Genomic DNA, 17,644 nt, shown 5'->3' on the forward strand with positions numbered 1-17,644 from the left:
TGATAACCATTCCTTCGTATCTATTTTCTTTTTCGCTCGCAACTTTACTGTGCATATGACAATAAACACTTGGAATTGAGTTTAATTTAAAAATAGACACTCCATTCCATCCATTATCTGCACCGCTTATCACAGAAACATCGAGTTCAGTCTGAAACAAGACAATATAAAACCGGGAATAGCTCACCGAAGTCATTGTGTTCATAATAATGTGCAGGCAATGTCCTCTTATATCCGTGAGGGTAGTAAATCCAGGGGAATACAATATTTACAAATACAGAATAGAAAAAAATGCTTTCTCTATGCCATCGGCCACATGCTATACGCATTCATCTTTTTCGGCCAATTGCAGGCTTTGTTTCGCTGTTTAAGCCAATGGCAGCCTGTACATTATAAAAAGGATCCGCCTCTTGACCTCCGAATAACTTTAGCTAATAGTGATCGATTCAACTGATGATTGACACATCTTTTTCGGCCAATTGCAGGCTTTGTTTGCCGTTTGAGCCAATGGCAGTCTGTAAATGATAAAAAGGATCCGCCTCTTGACCTCCGAATAACTTTAGCCAATAGTGATCAATTCAACTGATGATTGACACATTGGTTAGCCAATGAAACGCCGGTAAATAAATCCCACCATCCACCGCGTACTACTTGGCGTTCGGGGGAAAATCGAGTCGGCGGCTGCAAGTTAGTTGGAAAACTTAATGTTGATCCATAAATAAGGCGCATTGTGTTATAAGGCGCATGGTCAGCTTTTGAAAAAAATAAAGGCTTTTAGGTGCGCCTTATAGTGCGGAAATTACGGTAGTTTTTTTTAGGCAGAAATACAGTAATGGCAAAAAAAGAAGTGCCAAGCCAGAAAAAAAATGTGTGCTTTGCTGGTTCCTACTTGCAGCTATATGCGATTGGTTATGATAAATTGTAGCCACATAAGTGCAGTTTACTTGTTGCTGGACAGAACAGCATTAAAAAATGTACTAGGCTGACTCTTCTTAAGATGATATGCGATCAGGAACAATAATAATGGAATATTTTTCAACCCGCGATGGACCAAAACGCGAAGTCCTGAGGATTGCAGAACACCACTTTTTTAATTAACCAACAGAGCTGCGAGCTTTACGTTTGAACCCATGCTGGTTGTGTACCGCCTCCTCGGTGCACTTTCCAGATTAGCGAGACTCCCCTCAGGCTCAAAGCGATGAGACCACCCTTACGAAACCTCGTAAACACGTCTGACGGACGGCATCTGTCCGCCCCCTTCACATCCACTTCCCAAGCCTTATTAAAAAGCTCAACTTTCCTGGAGCCGTCCTTCCCGTAGGCCGAGCCCCGGAAGAGGTCATCGCTCTTGTGGGTTGACCTCGGCGCTGTTCTTGCTCGGCCGTAATGAAGTTCTTACATCTCCTCAGTGGGTTTTCCATTCTGTTAACACGCAACGGAAGGAAAGGAGCCTTTCGTGACCTGGCTCCGCCATGGATTTGTTAACTGTCTTGTTCAGAGTAGTTACCGCCTTTAAGAGCTTTTAGTCTCTGCTTCCTCCTTATTTTTTGCTTCTTTTGTCATTTGGAGAACTACAAACCAGTGAGGTGCGGGTAGCCAGTCAGATTTAAAAGTAATGGGTACACATCTTATTCCTCATTTGATTGGTAGAGCAAGAAAGCAATATATTAAAGCACAGAAAAAATGCTTTAGTCTTACCTTAAGGGGTATGTAGGTAATCCTTCATTATGAAACAAAGTTATATACAGGATGGCTTGATTTACTGTTAGCCTGCTAAATGCTGTCATTAATTCTACTGTTTAGGGCTGAAACAAATCATAATCCTATGTTTCATGACCGCCGTCTGCCTTAAGGGCGAGAGAATTGCGTGCCTCACTCTGCATCTGCAGACAAGTCATGCTTAGTTGTATAGCCCTTAATGACAATGAGTATCAAAAGGTTGTGCAAACTATTATTGCACCATCCCCTGATCTAAAACCTACATGAGGGCAAGGAAAATCTCAACACCTTTGCATGGGGAAATTAACAAGTCACAGCATTTAGATCGACCGGTAATTAACCTTTCAGTCTTTTCAGGGCTGAGGTGCAAGAAGTTCAGTGACACCCATCTTTTTATCTCTGGCCTCAGTGAGTTTTCCCTTCTCAATCTATTCTCAAATAGGAGTTTCTATAGTTGAGATCTCTGGAAACAGATGTCAGTTACCATTTGATGAAATTCTTACTTCCGCCAAACACCGTATACAAATGTCTTAGTAGAACATAACCTATGGTATTGTATGGAAGATTTTTCTAAGAAACAATAAAACTTAAAATAGTTTGAACACTAAAATATCCAAGGTGTTCTGCAAATGAAGTAAGAGTTGATATATTTTACAAATACATTTGAAACTGTAGCAATGCTCGCCTACTTAACGATGTTTCATTTTCTTTACTTTTCTATAACGGACTGCAAAAATGTCTTAAAATCCATTCTCACAAAAGCAGCTTTTTCCATCCTCACTGCCGTTGATTTTGTAATAATTACAGTATCATTAAAATAACACTAATACTGTTATTATAAGCCATTTTGTGGCGCCTTGTTCTCTCAGCTACAATTACGAGTGCGGGCCTTGTTGGCAAGGGCCGTGTGGGCCATTTTCTGGACTGGCGGGTGAAAGTGCAAAATCGATTTGCCGTGCAGTTTTTTTTTTTTTAAACTCGCCATACAGCCGGGGTTGCTAATCCATCGGGATTTGCTCAGCCTGTGATTGGATAGTCACACTTTTGCCAAGAGACACAGGTGGCATTGTTCCTTTCCTATTTGTCACCTCTCGGTTTGCAAGTTCAATTGTAAATAGGATTTATAGGATACTTTTTTTTTTTCTTTTAAACTTCTAGACTCTTTTCCAATATTTGTATCCTGTTAGACCACCGAGATACAACATTAATGTACCGTATTTTCCGCACTATAAGGCGCACCTAAAAGTCTTAATTTTTTTCAAAAGCTGACCATGCGCCTTATAATACAGTGCGCCTTATATATGGCTCAATATTAAATTCGCAAGGTCTCGCAACTTACTCAAGAGCCGCCGACTCGATTTTCCCCCGAACGTGGAGTAGTCCGCGGTGTATGCTGGGATTTATATACCGGCGTTTCATTGGCTAACCAATGTGTCAATCATCATTTGAATCGATCACTATTGGCTGAAGTTATTCGGAGCCTCGGATTGGCTAGAGCGCCGAAACAAACCCTGCAATTGGCCGAAAAATATGTGTCAATCATCCGTTAAATCGATCACTATTGGCTTAAGTTATTCAGAGCCTCGGATTGGCTAGAGCGCCGAAACAAACCCTGTAATTGGCCGAAAAAGATGTGTCAATCATCCGTTAAATCGATCGCTATTGGCTGAAGTTATTCGGAGCCTCGGATTGGCTAGAGGGCCAAAACAAGTCCTGCAATTGGCCGAAAAAGATGTGTCAATCATCCGTTAAATCGATCGCTATTGGCTGAAGTTATTCGGAGCCTCGGATTGGCTAGATGGCCAAAACAAACCCTGCAATCGGCCGAGTTTAGCAATGGCGTAGCAAGCTTAGCAAGCTTGCTAAAGTACGCCATAAAGAAACATGTTTCATTAGTCTGTATTTGTAAATATTCTACTCTCCTGGATTTACTTTACTCACGGTTGTAAGAAGACCATGATTGCGTATCATTATTGAACGCGAGAACTTAGGTGAGCTATGCGGCTTTATATTTTCCCGGTATCTTGTTTTAGAACGATCTTGATGTTGCTGTGATGAGTTGAGTGAATTAAACTCAATTCCAAGTGTTTATTGTCATATGCACAGTAAAGTTGCGAGCGAAAAAGAAAATAGAAACATAGAAATGTTTGGCATTTCTTGAATCCCGAGACTTCAACCTTCCGAATGATGGGGGGAACTTAAAATAAACAAAGTTTTTTGTCAATAGTCAGGATTTTCATTTTACAAATCAGATAATGTAACTTGATAATGTAAATTGATCATTTTTTTCTTATTTTTGTCTAGAATTAAATCAATAATATTCTAAAAGTTTTCTCTCAATGTGTACATATTTTTTTGCAAAGGTTATGTCATTGATCACTTTGTTAGGGTCAAGTGTGTATTATTTGACAACCGGATTTAGCTTTATTACATCGTGTCCCCGAAAACGAGTGCTGACAAGCACAAGAAAGAATACAAACTAATGAGACTCATGTGGCCATCAAGCACCATATTTCTTCTCTTTTTTGCTCATCCTTTCCGTTTTTTTGCGGGTACACAGAGCAAAAAGATGACAGATGATTATGTCAGCTCCCTCTAAGCTCATGTCATGTAAAAAATCTAAACTAAACTAAAAAAAAAAATATATATAAAAAGATTCACCAAAATCTATGAGGTAGCCCAGCTGTGTCATCCTTACTCAGAAGTTTCCATTTTGTCGCCAGCTTGAGAACTAGTGAGCAACTTCCGAAAAAAAAAAAAAAGATTTATTTTCTTAAGTTGCTGTTTCTTTGTTTCAATAACCTCAACCCATCCACCCACCCATTATCTGCTCCGCTTATCCTCAGTAGGGTCGCAGGGATAACCTCAACCAATAACCTCAAACTAAAAACAAGGTACCTAAAAGGCCTGTTAGTTTGCTGACTATACAGATACATTCTAAGCTAAGATATATTTACGACAATTTACACAAGAATACGCTATTTGCACAAAATGTAACCATAAACAGCCAATTTTATTCAAATAATCACAATATGTTTGATACTTATGGACAGTTATTGTCCAAATGTAACACCAAAAGAGGATTTGCAATGGGCATTCAAAATTTGATGTCTAAGCTGCCGTTCAAGTTCTGTACTTCTCTTTTTTGTTAGGGCACTTTAAGACCCTTACGTATGTCACTCAAAGGCAGATTGCCCCATGCAGTATCATTGTTACAATGTATTTCAATTGTATTCATCTTATTTTCCGGAATATCAAGGCGCACCAGATTGTCAGGCGGACTTTCAAAGTTCTAGTCATTTTGGGATGTTCAGCACTTTTTTTTGCTACAAGGACTATTACACCAAACACAATATTTTGTTTTTCCTTCTTCATTTGGCCTGTCCTTGGCTCTGCTTCCCCCCATCGCCAGCCCCAGCGTGGGGTCCGGGAGGGCCGCCAAATCGTCACAGCGGCGTCCTGCATTGTCAAGGTTATGAGATAGCGGCAAAGTTGACTCATCGAGGAAACACTACAAAATGTACTACTAAAGCAGACGATATGAAAAAAAAAAAGACTGAGTTGGAGATGAGAATCCAGCCTGGTTGCTATCATCCTCATCCTCAGGCGCATGCTATTCAAAGCTCCGTAATCTGCCTCATTAATTAAAAAGCTGATGGCACGGCGTTAGAGCCTTTCTCACTCTTGTCTTCGGAGGAAAGAAATGGCCGCCATCCCCGCAATGAATCTCTATTAGCCGCTAATGATGGCGCCTTTGTCTTCATGAGTGTGAAATTGGCGAGCGTTAATTATTCATACAGAAACATATACTGGCTCTTTTTTGCTGCTCAGTCCACTAAAAGTGAATTGCACCCGTGCTGCCGCCATCCATTATCCCCATTCGCATATTGCTATAAGCCGGCAGAGGGGATTTTTGTCGGGCCTGGGAGGTCCTTTTTCCCATTATTTCTGCTTAAAACAAACTGTACATATGCGGCTGTGATTCACCATCCACAATTCGATATTGCTCTGAACAAGGACTTAATGTCCACCAAAAGTGAACTGCACTTGTGTGGCAGCCATCTGTTATCCCCAATTAGATATCGCTGCAAGGAGAAACTGGCACATTTGTCAATAGGCATGCCATTCTGGCCTACAATGGAATGCACAGTTGTGGCTGTGATCTGTCATCCTTGGTCTGCTATTGCTGAGAGCCATTTTTTTTTTCTATTTGGGCTGCTTATACTGGTTTTGATCCATTATCCCCAGTCCACAATTGCTGAGAGCGGTGGTTTGGAGGGCATACGTTTTTTCATGCATGACATATTTTTTATTCCATTTCTTTTGTCAAAATGAACATAATGGGTATGAGCCATTACCCCTTAACCTATATTGCTGCAAGCAGGAACAGTCAGAAGGTCATTTTGTCGGGATACTTGCCATTCTGGCACCTCGGTTCAGGCCATTAAAGTGTGCCATAGTAGCCCGCCTAAAATGAACCGAACCCTTTTTGGCTGTGATCCATTATCCCCAGTTTACTATTGCTGAGATCATCCTTTTGGGCTTTTTTATTTTAATTTTATTTTTTATCCAATTTCTTTCTGCCTGAAATGAAAAGGTGACTCAAGTGTACCATGGTGGCCCACCTAAAATGAACTGCTCTCTTTTGGCCGCAGTACATTATCCCCAGTCAATTATTGCTGAGAATGGGGGCTGAGAGAGCATATTTGTGTCATGCATGGCAGTTTCTTTATTCAATTTCTTTTCACATGAAATAAACAGCTCATATGTGATTGTGATCCAATATTTTATTGCATCTGTAAAATAAATGTTATTTTGTGGGGGGGGACTCTGTTTTGTTTTTTCACATTTCACAGGGAGTTCTGGTCCCCATTAACCACAATATAAGAAGGATTAAAGAGATATACTTTCCAAACACATATTTTAACTTTTGATTACTTGGATGAATTTCACCCATATGTTTGTTTTTTCCTCTAGAGCGGGATGATTATGCATTAACCTTTATTTATGTTTTCCCTCCTTTTCTTTCCAATCATGCCGACATGCAGAAGTGGAGCAAAAAGGTAACTAAATGCCAACAATTGTCGTTTCCCTTCTTACAGTAGTGCATTTTTCCACCTTTTAAAGTATTTATTATTGTGTTATTACATAGTGTGTCACGTTAAAAGAAATGCCACTCGCAGGGCGAATACACCTTCTGCTTATCTCGGCTCAGCCTTATCAGTTGCATACTAGTAAAGCAAAGGCTGGCTATATAAGGGTGATCAATAGTTTGTCCAATAAGCTGTCAGCATTTTTGGATTACAGCCCTCGCATGATGATGGCTATAACCTTCAGGGTCTCGCTAATCAATATTGGAGACAGATCATAGTCGCCATATTCATAGCTTATCAGCACAAACGAGTAAACAAGATCCCTACGAATGGCTTCGTTTGCACGCTATGGTTCCAAATGTGTCTTGCAAATTGTGTTGTCTTCCTACCTAGCTACATTTATGAGTCGCATGGTTTCCAAAATTTGTCCAGAGGCTCGGACCCAGAGACCTACCAGATTTTTATAATTCGCATTTATGAATAAACATACAGTACATGCAGACATATGCATTTTATATTTATTATTAGATTTGTTTTGGAATATATTAACGTTTGCTATTGTCTCACAAAATTAAAGCAAAATATATGTTAGGACCCTTTTTAAGCACTTAATTTAATATTTAATTTCATACTTCTGTTGTTTTACTATAGTAATGTTTTTGTAATCTTTCTGTAGGAGTATTTTTTTCTAGTTTAACCATTATAAAATGTGTGTAATATTTTAGTCGCATTGTTGTGGTTATATTTAGGGTATCTGTGTAGTAATATGTTTGTCGTGTTACTGTCATATTTCTGTAGTCGTGTTTCTGCATTTTCCCCGCATTAGATTTATTCTAGTCAGATTTTTTCATGTTGTACATGTAGTAGTTTTTTTAAACTATTTATGTAAGAGTATTTTTGTAGTGTTATTGTAATTTTACTTTTGTAGTATTTGTGTCATAGTATTCCTGTAGTTGCATGTTTGTAGTAATTCAGAAGAAGTATTTCTGTAGTTATATTTTTGTAGTGTTACTGTCATATTTCTGTGGTAGTAGGTTTTTGTAGTATATCCGTAGTAATATTTTGGTAGTGTTGTTGTAGTAGTATTTTATATATATATATATATATATATATATATATATATATATATATATATATATATATATATATATATATATATATATATATATATATATATATATAAATATATATATATATATATATATATATATATATATATATATATATATATATATTTGTATCTCTGTAGTATTCATCATTATTTTTGTAGTTCTGCAATATTATTTTATGTAGTATTTATGTATCTCCGCAGTGGTATTTTTTAAGTGTTACTGTTGTATTTCTGTAGTAGCATGTTTGTATTATAATATCACTGTATTTATATTTTTGTAGTATTTCTTTTTACTTTCCAGAATTAAGGGAAAGTAATATATAGGTCACAGTTTTAAGCACTAAATTTTATATTTATTTTTAAAGTATTTTTGTATTAGACACACAAAGGAACCCAGGCGACAGCACGGTATAATGAGTCACACTTTTTTCATAATAATATCTAATGTATATATGTATAGTGATATTTTGGGTGGATTAAATTGCCCTTACAGGCAATATGTGGCCCGCAGCGCATTGTTTGTCCACACCTTTGCTATGGTCAGCCAAGTGTTGTGGTTCTTAACAAAATGTGTAGTACGTAGTACACAAATGTGTTCAAGGCAAAATGTACTCTATGTCTTCTAACCTTTAGTTAGTTTTTTGGGGTAAATCTATTTTGCAGTTTGAAAAAAAAATGTCAACACGTCGATTCATGGAGCTAAGCAACAAACCCAGACTCAGAACTGAAATATAGTTTAAACATTCAAAATTGAGTCTTCAAACTGCAGCTGGAAGTTATGGAATGGTTACCGCCTGGAGCCCCATAAATCAGAAGCCCCACTGTGGGTAAAGAACCCTTGTCCTTGAGAGACATAGTCTTGCCTGTTTTCAATGCTTCCTCCTCCGACACAGCTGCTGCTCATCAGTGAGTTCTGAAAACGAATGAAATGGATCCATCATTTTGCTTCCGCCTATCCCGGGTTGAGTCGCGGGGGCAGCAGCCGCAGACCTCCCTATCGCCAAAAACTTTCCAGCTTAACCGATGGGATTCCAAAGTGTCCCAGGCTAGACTAAAGACAAAAGTCTTTCCGAGGGTTGTCCTCTGGTTCTTTTACCGGTGGGACATGCCCGAAAAACCTCTGCAGCATGGGTCAAGATTATTTTTTGACCCAAAGAGCCATAAAAACAAAAATATTTTGTTTCTGTATTTAATCTTGAGAGACCCACTCTTTATATTTTAAGACAAAACTAAACAAAACCACCTTAGCCTCACTCCAAAAAAAAGCTAATTCTTCAGCACATATTATTTCACTGTTATGTTTGATTTAATATATGAAATAACAGTAATGCCAGAGCCTGTGTCCCATATCAATATAAATATACCACTTAAAATGTGTCTCCCTCCTGCAGTTACTTGAGATTATTGAGTCTCATTCTGTTCTAAACAATGGTTTCAAAACAAGGTGTAAGCAAAGTTATTCTGTAAAAAGGCCCCAAATTGTCACAAAATACTCTAAACGAGGACACCAACATATTTGCCTTTAGTGCAGACGACGCTAGGCGATGATTCAGTGCGTCCTGTCCTTTATATAGCTTCACCCATTCCTACCGCTCACCCAATCAAATTGTTCTAGGTGCTTTGCTAGCGCTTCTGGGTAAAAAAGTTTGTTTTGGGTAAAGTTGGATTTGTGGATTTTCAGCATAAAGTGTCTCAAGAATGAACGTAGATTGTTTAATCAGCTTCCAAATAAAAGCGTTATAAATCGCCTTTTTTCTTCTGTGTGATTCCGGGTAGCTAGGAAGTAAGTTATCAAAGTAAAGATGGAGAGATGAGCAGATCATTCAAATGTTTTATTTACAGAATAATATAAGCTCCTAAGAAATTTTTATTACAGAATATTCTGGGCAAAAACATACACAGAGAAAATTAAATAAATGGAAAGTGAAGTGATTACTCTGTTCAGCCTCCGGTATCACAATCACTTTATAATTGCTGGATACAATCTGCCATTAACATCATGAGTACTCCTGCAAACACTGAGCACATTGCATGTGACATAACGTGTCCTCTACTCCGCATGCGGGACATTTTTGGCGTTCACACAGGAGATCACATTTAAGTTGCATTTAGTTGGAAATGTGACCAAGCTCAGTAATTCAGACACAATCCCCAATCCAATTCAATGGGCCCCTCCCTATGGACTGTGTTCATCAAATCAGTAAGAAAACAGACAATATGTCTCTAGAATCAGAGTTTCCGACCCCCCCTTGGGAACCGGGCTTAAGTTTGTGTCTATGAACAATCCTGCTACCGTTACCTGCCAATGTAACTCTGTACTTGTTTTTTCCCTATTTTGGCTCCTCAGTATTCCTGTGCCCAGGGCTTCTACGCAGGGTATACCAGAGCGAGCATCTCTTCGAATCGGACCACCAGTCCGGAGCGTGGTGCAAAGACCCTCTTCAAGCCTCAGATAAGATCTACTACATGCCTTGGACCCCCTACCGCACTGACACATTAACCGAATACTCCTCCAAAGAGGACTTTGTCGCCGGCAGGCCCACCACCACTTACAAGCTTCCGCATCGCGTGGACGGCACTGGCTTTGTAGTGTACGATGGGGCGCTCTTCTTCAACAAGGAGCGAACGCGCAACATTGTCAAGTTCGACCTTCGCACTCGCATTAAAAGCGGAGAGGCCATTATCGCCAACGCCAATTATCACGACACTTCGCCATATCGCTGGGGCGGCAAGTCGGACATCGACCTGGCTGTGGATGAAAATGGCTTGTGGGTGATTTACGCTACAGAGCAGAACAATGGACGGATGGTGATAAGCCAGCTTAATCCGTACACGTTGCGGGTGGAAGGCACGTGGGACACGGCGTATGACAAGCGCTCTGCATCCAATGCTTTTATGATCTGCGGCGTTCTCTACGTGGTCAAGACGGTATACGAGGACGACGACAATGAGGCCACTGGGAACAAGATCGACTACATCTACAACACAGAACTCAGCAAAGATGGTTTTCTTGACATCCCCTTTCCGAACTCATACCAGTACATCGCCGCTGTGGATTATAACCCGAGGGACAATCTGCTTTACGTTTGGAACAATTACCACGTGGTCAAGTACTCCCTCGACTTTGGTGTGCTGGACAACAGACTTGGTAAGTTTACTTGTTATTACAGTTTAGGAGGAGCTTAGAGCACACAAAAAAACACAACCGCACCCAAATGCTTAAGTGAGCTCCTTTGTTTGTTGGGAAGTTTAGTCCGAGACTTTTGCGTCTGTGTCTAAAACTAAAAGAATGACCAAATACACGGCCAAAAAATCTCGGCCTGAATTGAAACAATAAAGAACAAAAGCGTCCAAAGAAAGACAAAGAAATTGCCCCAAAAGTGACAAATATGTGCCCCAAAATCAAGAAAAGATGACGAAAATGAAATTAAATGAAAAATTAAAAGAAAACACTCAAAAAATGAAAACATTTTTTTAAATATCCCGAAAACAAACAAAAAAATACCCCAAAAGAAGAAAAAAATTACTTCAAAACGACCAAAAAAATAACTAAAGCGACAAAAACAAACAACCTAAAACGAGCAAATAACGACACCAAAAACGAACAAAAACGATTTAAAATACTCAAAAAGTAATAAAAAACTACCATGCAACCATATAACGACACACACAAAAAAAAAATCATCAAAAAGTACCCATTCGTAAAATAGTTTTATATACATGGTGCTTGTAATTACAACTACTGTAAAAAAATACATTCACATAGCATAAACAACGAAAACTAATGGATTCATTCGTAAATGATTACCGTTTGTAGTAACTTTTTTGTTGTAATGCTGCATTTCGAATTGTATTTAAATAAATTATCCAGCCTATAGGGCGCACCTGATTATCAGGCGTGCAAAACTTTAAAATTTCTCTCAATTTTTATATGTGCATTATGGCCCAAAAATGCATTAGGTATGATCCCAAATGAGTACTTAACATCACTCTTGTTTATTTTTCTATGACCTATTGTTCTATGTCTTTCCTGCAACCCTTGTCTCGCATAACCTTCTGTTGGAATATACAATGAATTTGTATAATACAATACAATACAATATAATAAGCGAGTGAGTTGTCTGTCCCTGTGTGCCCTGTGATTGGCTGGCAACCAGTTCAGGGTGTCCCCTGCCTACTGCCCGATGATTGCTGGGATGGGCTCCAGCACCCCCGCGACCCTACTGAGGATAAGCAGTGCAGCTAATGAGATGAGATGAAATGATATATATATATATATATATATATATATATATATATATATATATATGTAATTGGTTATGTGTGTCTTTAATTTACATTCAGCTGGCTGGTAACGCCGAGGGGAGTAGCTCGAGAAAAGTTTCGACCCTCCCGAGTTGACTCTGTGTAAACGGAGCGTGTTTCCTTCATCCTTCCATCTTACTCTATACTCTACTCTAAGGATTCAGGCTTACCCTCCTTGTGATCCGCTTTGCCAGAGAAAGGAGTAAAATTGGAATTGGAATTGTCTTATTGTGGTTGATAATGTAATAAACAGCAATTACAAAAAGATTAGACATTACACGCATGGATAAGCACGTAATAAAGACATAATAAAGAAACATAAGACAAAAAGAATGTCAGGATAAATTAAATAAGTAAAAATGTTTAGATGGTAGTGCTTAGAGAAGTGCATTGTAACAATAATACTATAGAAAATAATAAGAAAACCTTAAGCAGTAATATGATTCCAAAACAAGTTAATGAACAAGATATGAATAGCCCCTTTTCTACACCTGAAAAGGGGCAAAGGGAGTAATGGGATTGAGCCATAGACCTTGGAGTGATTTATGGTTGGGCAATTGCAGATACAGATGTTTTTGGTAGAGTCTGGTGCGCCTTCCTCCAGGGGGTGCCAATTGGGTAAGGAACGAGGCACAGGTTTAGCCAATATACACATACCTGTCCTTTATTATCCCCACTCAGTACAAGGATATTTTGGACAGCACATGTCGTGGGGTCATTTTCATTGCTCTGCCACACCAGGTCTGCTTTATTTTGTTTTTGGTTTTTTGTTTGGACATTTCTTTAGTGGTTCAGTAGCCACTAGTTAGTTTGTTACTTCATATATTGCATTTTCAATTTCCGGCTTTCATCTTTGTTTTTGGTTTGCCGGGTTTGTTTTCGTTTGGACCTACTGTTGTTTTCTGGACCCTTGTTTGTCACTTTGTATCTCCTTTTGTTATTAAATTCCATCCCTCTTTTTAAGAACCCCTTATAGTTCCTGCTTTCCATCCCCCAACAGTTTTTGTTTTATATTCAAAACACATCATTATTTTATTTGTATTTTGAGTAACTGTGAAATCAGGTCACATCAGCAGCCTAATAACAGACCTATTTTGCAAATCAAGGACTGTTTGTACTTGAAAGCTCTCAAGTTGATAGTAATTATTGCATTTGTTGTGGATAGAAACCGCATCCCACTAAAATGTCTCATGTTTCAAAAGCACTGCTTGGTTGCCATTGTTAGAATTCTAATAATGCAATTGGCACCATTTTCAACATGTTGCTAATAAACAAAAATGTTTTGTTTTTTTCCCCCGAAAAGCCGCTACCTGCTGCTCTCCAACTCCAACCAAAATATTTTTCTACTCCCGCTGTGCTAATCAATTCAGATATTCCGTGACCGCGCTAACAGGGCGTTAGCTTTGGCCGACACACAGCCGACAGTAATATAATTTGTTGTGCTTAATAAGAGAGAGCTCGTGTGTCTTTCCTTTTATTGGATACGGGTCGCCGTGTAAAATCGGCGGCTCTCCAGACGACCTGCGACGGATAGCGACCGTAAAACGTCCGCGCTAGTGGACAGATGGAGCGCATTTTGAATTGTGAGGATAACGGGAAAAACGGGGAGTACATGAAAAAATACATCTGCGGTGTAATAAGGCAGCTGTTTGACCGGATTTCTGACGATGCATGTAAATGTCACTTTTTCTAGTGGGGAGAAAAATACGACTTTCGTTTTCCGCTTCACGGCCTAATACGCTTTTGTGGCGTAAAGCATATTAAATGTACTGTGTAAAAGTCCCTAGAAGTACTTATAAACTTTTTGCATTTATTTTTCATGTGTCTGTACCTGACTTGAGTACATTTATTAAGATATACCTTTTCCACTTTTCAGCGTAAATATTTTTCTAAATATCTTTCATGGTGACAATCTTTCCTGATCGTGGAAGAAAGCCCTTCTCTCCCTCTCATCAATAAAACCTAGTAAACAAACGCTACTGGGTCCTGTCTCCGTTCCCGCGTCGTGACACTATCTCTATCTTTTTATTCATATCACTAAAACCCCCTATCCATCTCTCTATTTCTCCATCTCTCTATTTCTCTCCATCATCTTTTTCAAAATCCGTCAATATTTAAAGTGGTGCTTTTTTTTCAAGTGAAGAACAAAATATTCAATTATTTGGGAGGGATAATAGTATTTAAAGAAGAAAACGCCTTTTGGAGAAAATTATTTCAATATACTGGTAAACTCATATGTACTCCCGGAATACCTCTAGCATTTAATCAGAATTTAGTTCCTTGTGCATCCGAAAATGTATTGCCCAGGGAATTTTTAAGGGCGAGAAAAATGCATTATGAAGTTACTTTAGCAGAGTCGTTAAAGAGCAGTAACAAAAAACATTTATTTATTCGCTTATTTTATTGTTTCCCTCTGTGCTCGTCTTTCACGTATTATAGCCTTTACTGACTTTTATCGCTTCAGTGTAATATTTTTACAGCAGCCGGTTATTTAGCACTCTATAAATGCATGCTTTTTTAATCTGCTGGGGTTCATAGAATGAGAAAGAAAGCCAGTTTATGATGCAGAATAATATTTTTGTCATGTTTGTTGATTTCTTGGTGTGTATTTTTAATGTGCAAACATAATAGATTCATTTATTTCGTGAGTCTGAGCATTAGAGATGTTCAATACTGCTTTCTTTCCATACAGATATTTGAGTAGTCAACGATGCTAAAAAACTGTTACAGACTAAATATCCCAATGTTGTCCCGCCTCTGAAAATACATTAAAATTCTGGTAATTTGGATTTCGATTCCTAGGACTGTTACGAGTATTCTACAAAGCATATAAAGCAGGGATGGATGGACCTGTACCAGGTATCGCTACAGATGGAAGCCCTTTTAACAACATTCCAAACTGGAAACAAAAAAATAGAGGGTTAATACATTGCCATACTTAAACTGAATGCAGTATTACTTTGGGAATTAGATGTAATTTTTGTAAAACAACCATTTTTTGAAAAGGAAGATACTTATACACATTGATCCCTGTTTATTGAGGTTAATGGGGATCAGAACCCCCCGCGATGTGCAAAAATCCGCAAAGTACCCCCACCATGCCCATTTTTAACGTCCAAACTTTAATTTGGAAATATCTGATATAAATGCATGTGTATAAAACATAAATGTCTATATTATCATTATACAACATTAAGGGATGGTAGAATTGTTTTTGTTTATGCTTAGCTTAGCCTAAACAAACAATTCAACTTCATATTGCCAGGCTTGATCGCATATAGTCGACTAAGGATAAAAGATCGTGGCCATTTTAGGGAGAGAGAACAGGGGAAAATAACTGACATACAGCAATAAGTTACTGGGGGATAATTGATCGCGGTCAAAACAGGATCTTTCATTTTAGGTGTGCCCCAATGCAGCCCAAACCATAAATGTTGAGCCCTGCCCTCAGCAATAGTCAACCAAGAATAATGGATCATGGACAGAACTATGTGTTTTATTTTAGGCAGTCTAGAACATCTCTCCTCTGGACCAAAGTGCCTTATGGCACAATGGGATTGGGGATAAAGGATCATGGCTGCCACAGTACAGTTCATTTTAGGCTCCAATGATGACAAAAATAATGAAGTCAAAGATCCTTGTGGGACTGAAAAGAATGTGATATTGAACATATCTGACTTTTACACGGAAGCCCATGGATTATTTATAATTTTCCTATGGTTCAAAATTAAATTGTGAATTGGCAAAAGCCTCATATTGATTTGATTCAGATTTGTCTTTTTGCGATTCCGATTTATATTGTAGAAAATGATTAAGAAAATGTTTTATTTCGATGCGCATGTGAGTTATTTCACTTGATTTTTGAAGATTGAAGCTGTTGCGAATTGTGTCTTAAGTATATGTGCCATTGTTGTTTATTGCACACATACAAGATGCACCCAATGACATGGCGCGGGCTTTATGTACAATCAACAGGCCAACACATCACCCCTTAGCACCAGCACTTATTGTTAGTGGTGTGTCCTTTTAGTAACATGCTGTCTTCTACAACGCCCAGCTTAGACCCAACAACGCACATACACGTATTTGCAAGAGTGCATATTTAAAAATATAGCAAGAGCTGAACCGGGTTTGGTTTTGTCTCAATACGGAGTGATGCTATAGTACATACATATACCATGGAAAAGTACTGTCCTGATTGCAACAGGGAAGTTTCACCAACTCGTATTCGTGTTTGCTGATAGCGTCAAATGGGTGCGAGGCTTGGGCTAGGGACGCCGAGTGGCACTATACGGCGGTAAGCATGGAATAAATCATATTTCAAGATGTTCTACAAAAAGTATTTGATACACAAATCACAGTTCACACATCCCTTAACCACTTGTTCGTAAGGGCACCACTTCCTGTTGGGTGTTTTGGCTGTCCCTCTCCAGGCTGTTTTTTTGGGTATGGGTTTTCTCATGCACATACAACTGAGAACCCTTCTGATCTAACTCATATACAGCACTTTTATTATTCAGTCGTTGTTTTTTGGTGTAAAGCGGCACCCCGCTCATCAGAGATGAGCCAGACTTCGGCATTGACAGGCAGCAGTGTGGTAATTCTGATACTAGATCCTAAATCACTAGTGGAAAATTATTTGTTCGAAACTTAGACTTGGCTTTTTGTTCATATTCACATCGTACAATGCACATTGCGTCTCTTGTGGCTTTCATATTTTTTCTTGAAAATCATATTTTGTGATACCGATGTTATATCCTTTGGTTTTGTGAGCTATTAAGGGCTCAAAGGCTTTGTCCGGTAACATACTTTGCGTTTTGTATAGTTTTGCTCGACATTCAAATTCGTTATGTATTTAAAGGAACACATAACTGGGGGGTACTGGTGGCGAAATGCTTCTTTCAAGAAAAAAACAGAAAAAAGCTATATAAATAAACAATTTAATAATATGGTTCCTTTTAAAAAATAAATTTGCGGTTCACAATTACACTCTTGTAAACATGCACCTACTGACAGCGCATGTTAATACTGATAGCACATACTGATACACACATTTACATTATTTTACATATGAGCACACTCAATCTTATACACACTCGCTCACGCTTCTCCTCAAAGTTTAATGGTGTCCTCTACTTCACTCCACAACACACACAGAGCACACCACACGGCAGAGCGCACCTCACATTTTGAAGATCATTTTCTTCTGTAATCTGCGCATAGAAGTGGTGAACATGCATTTATTACCATAATACCATTCTGGCTGTGCCTATTTGTGGTTCTTTTTCATGTTTGTGACTGGATTCTTTTGCTGCTTGATTGCTGCTTTTCTTTGAATCTCTATTGCGTAAACAACGGTCCATCCATGGAGGTGTTAGTTCTTCTGAATGAATAGCAAAGCCGCTAGCGCCATATG

At 38.6% G+C, this 17,644-nt stretch overlaps 1 protein-coding gene across 1 annotated transcript in view; it reads left to right on the forward strand.

The window, feature by feature from the left end:
- The window catches only part of LOC148356997 (adhesion G protein-coupled receptor L3-like), a 282,571-nt gene that overhangs the window by 136,947 nt on the left and 127,980 nt on the right, over positions 1 to 17,644 (forward strand). The window contains exons 7-8 of the mRNA XM_088348691.1: positions 6,768 to 6,782; positions 10,271 to 11,071. Coding sequence (XP_088204817.1) covers positions 6,768 to 6,782; positions 10,271 to 11,071 — 816 coding nt within the window. The remainder of the gene's footprint in view (positions 1 to 6,767; positions 6,783 to 10,270; positions 11,072 to 17,644) is intronic.

This window comes from Urocampus carinirostris, chromosome 11 (assembly GCF_059441175.1).
Source record: "Urocampus carinirostris isolate Australia breed hairy pipefish chromosome 11, RoL_Ucar_1.0, whole genome shotgun sequence".
NCBI lineage: Eukaryota > Metazoa > Chordata > Actinopteri > Syngnathiformes > Syngnathidae > Urocampus > Urocampus carinirostris.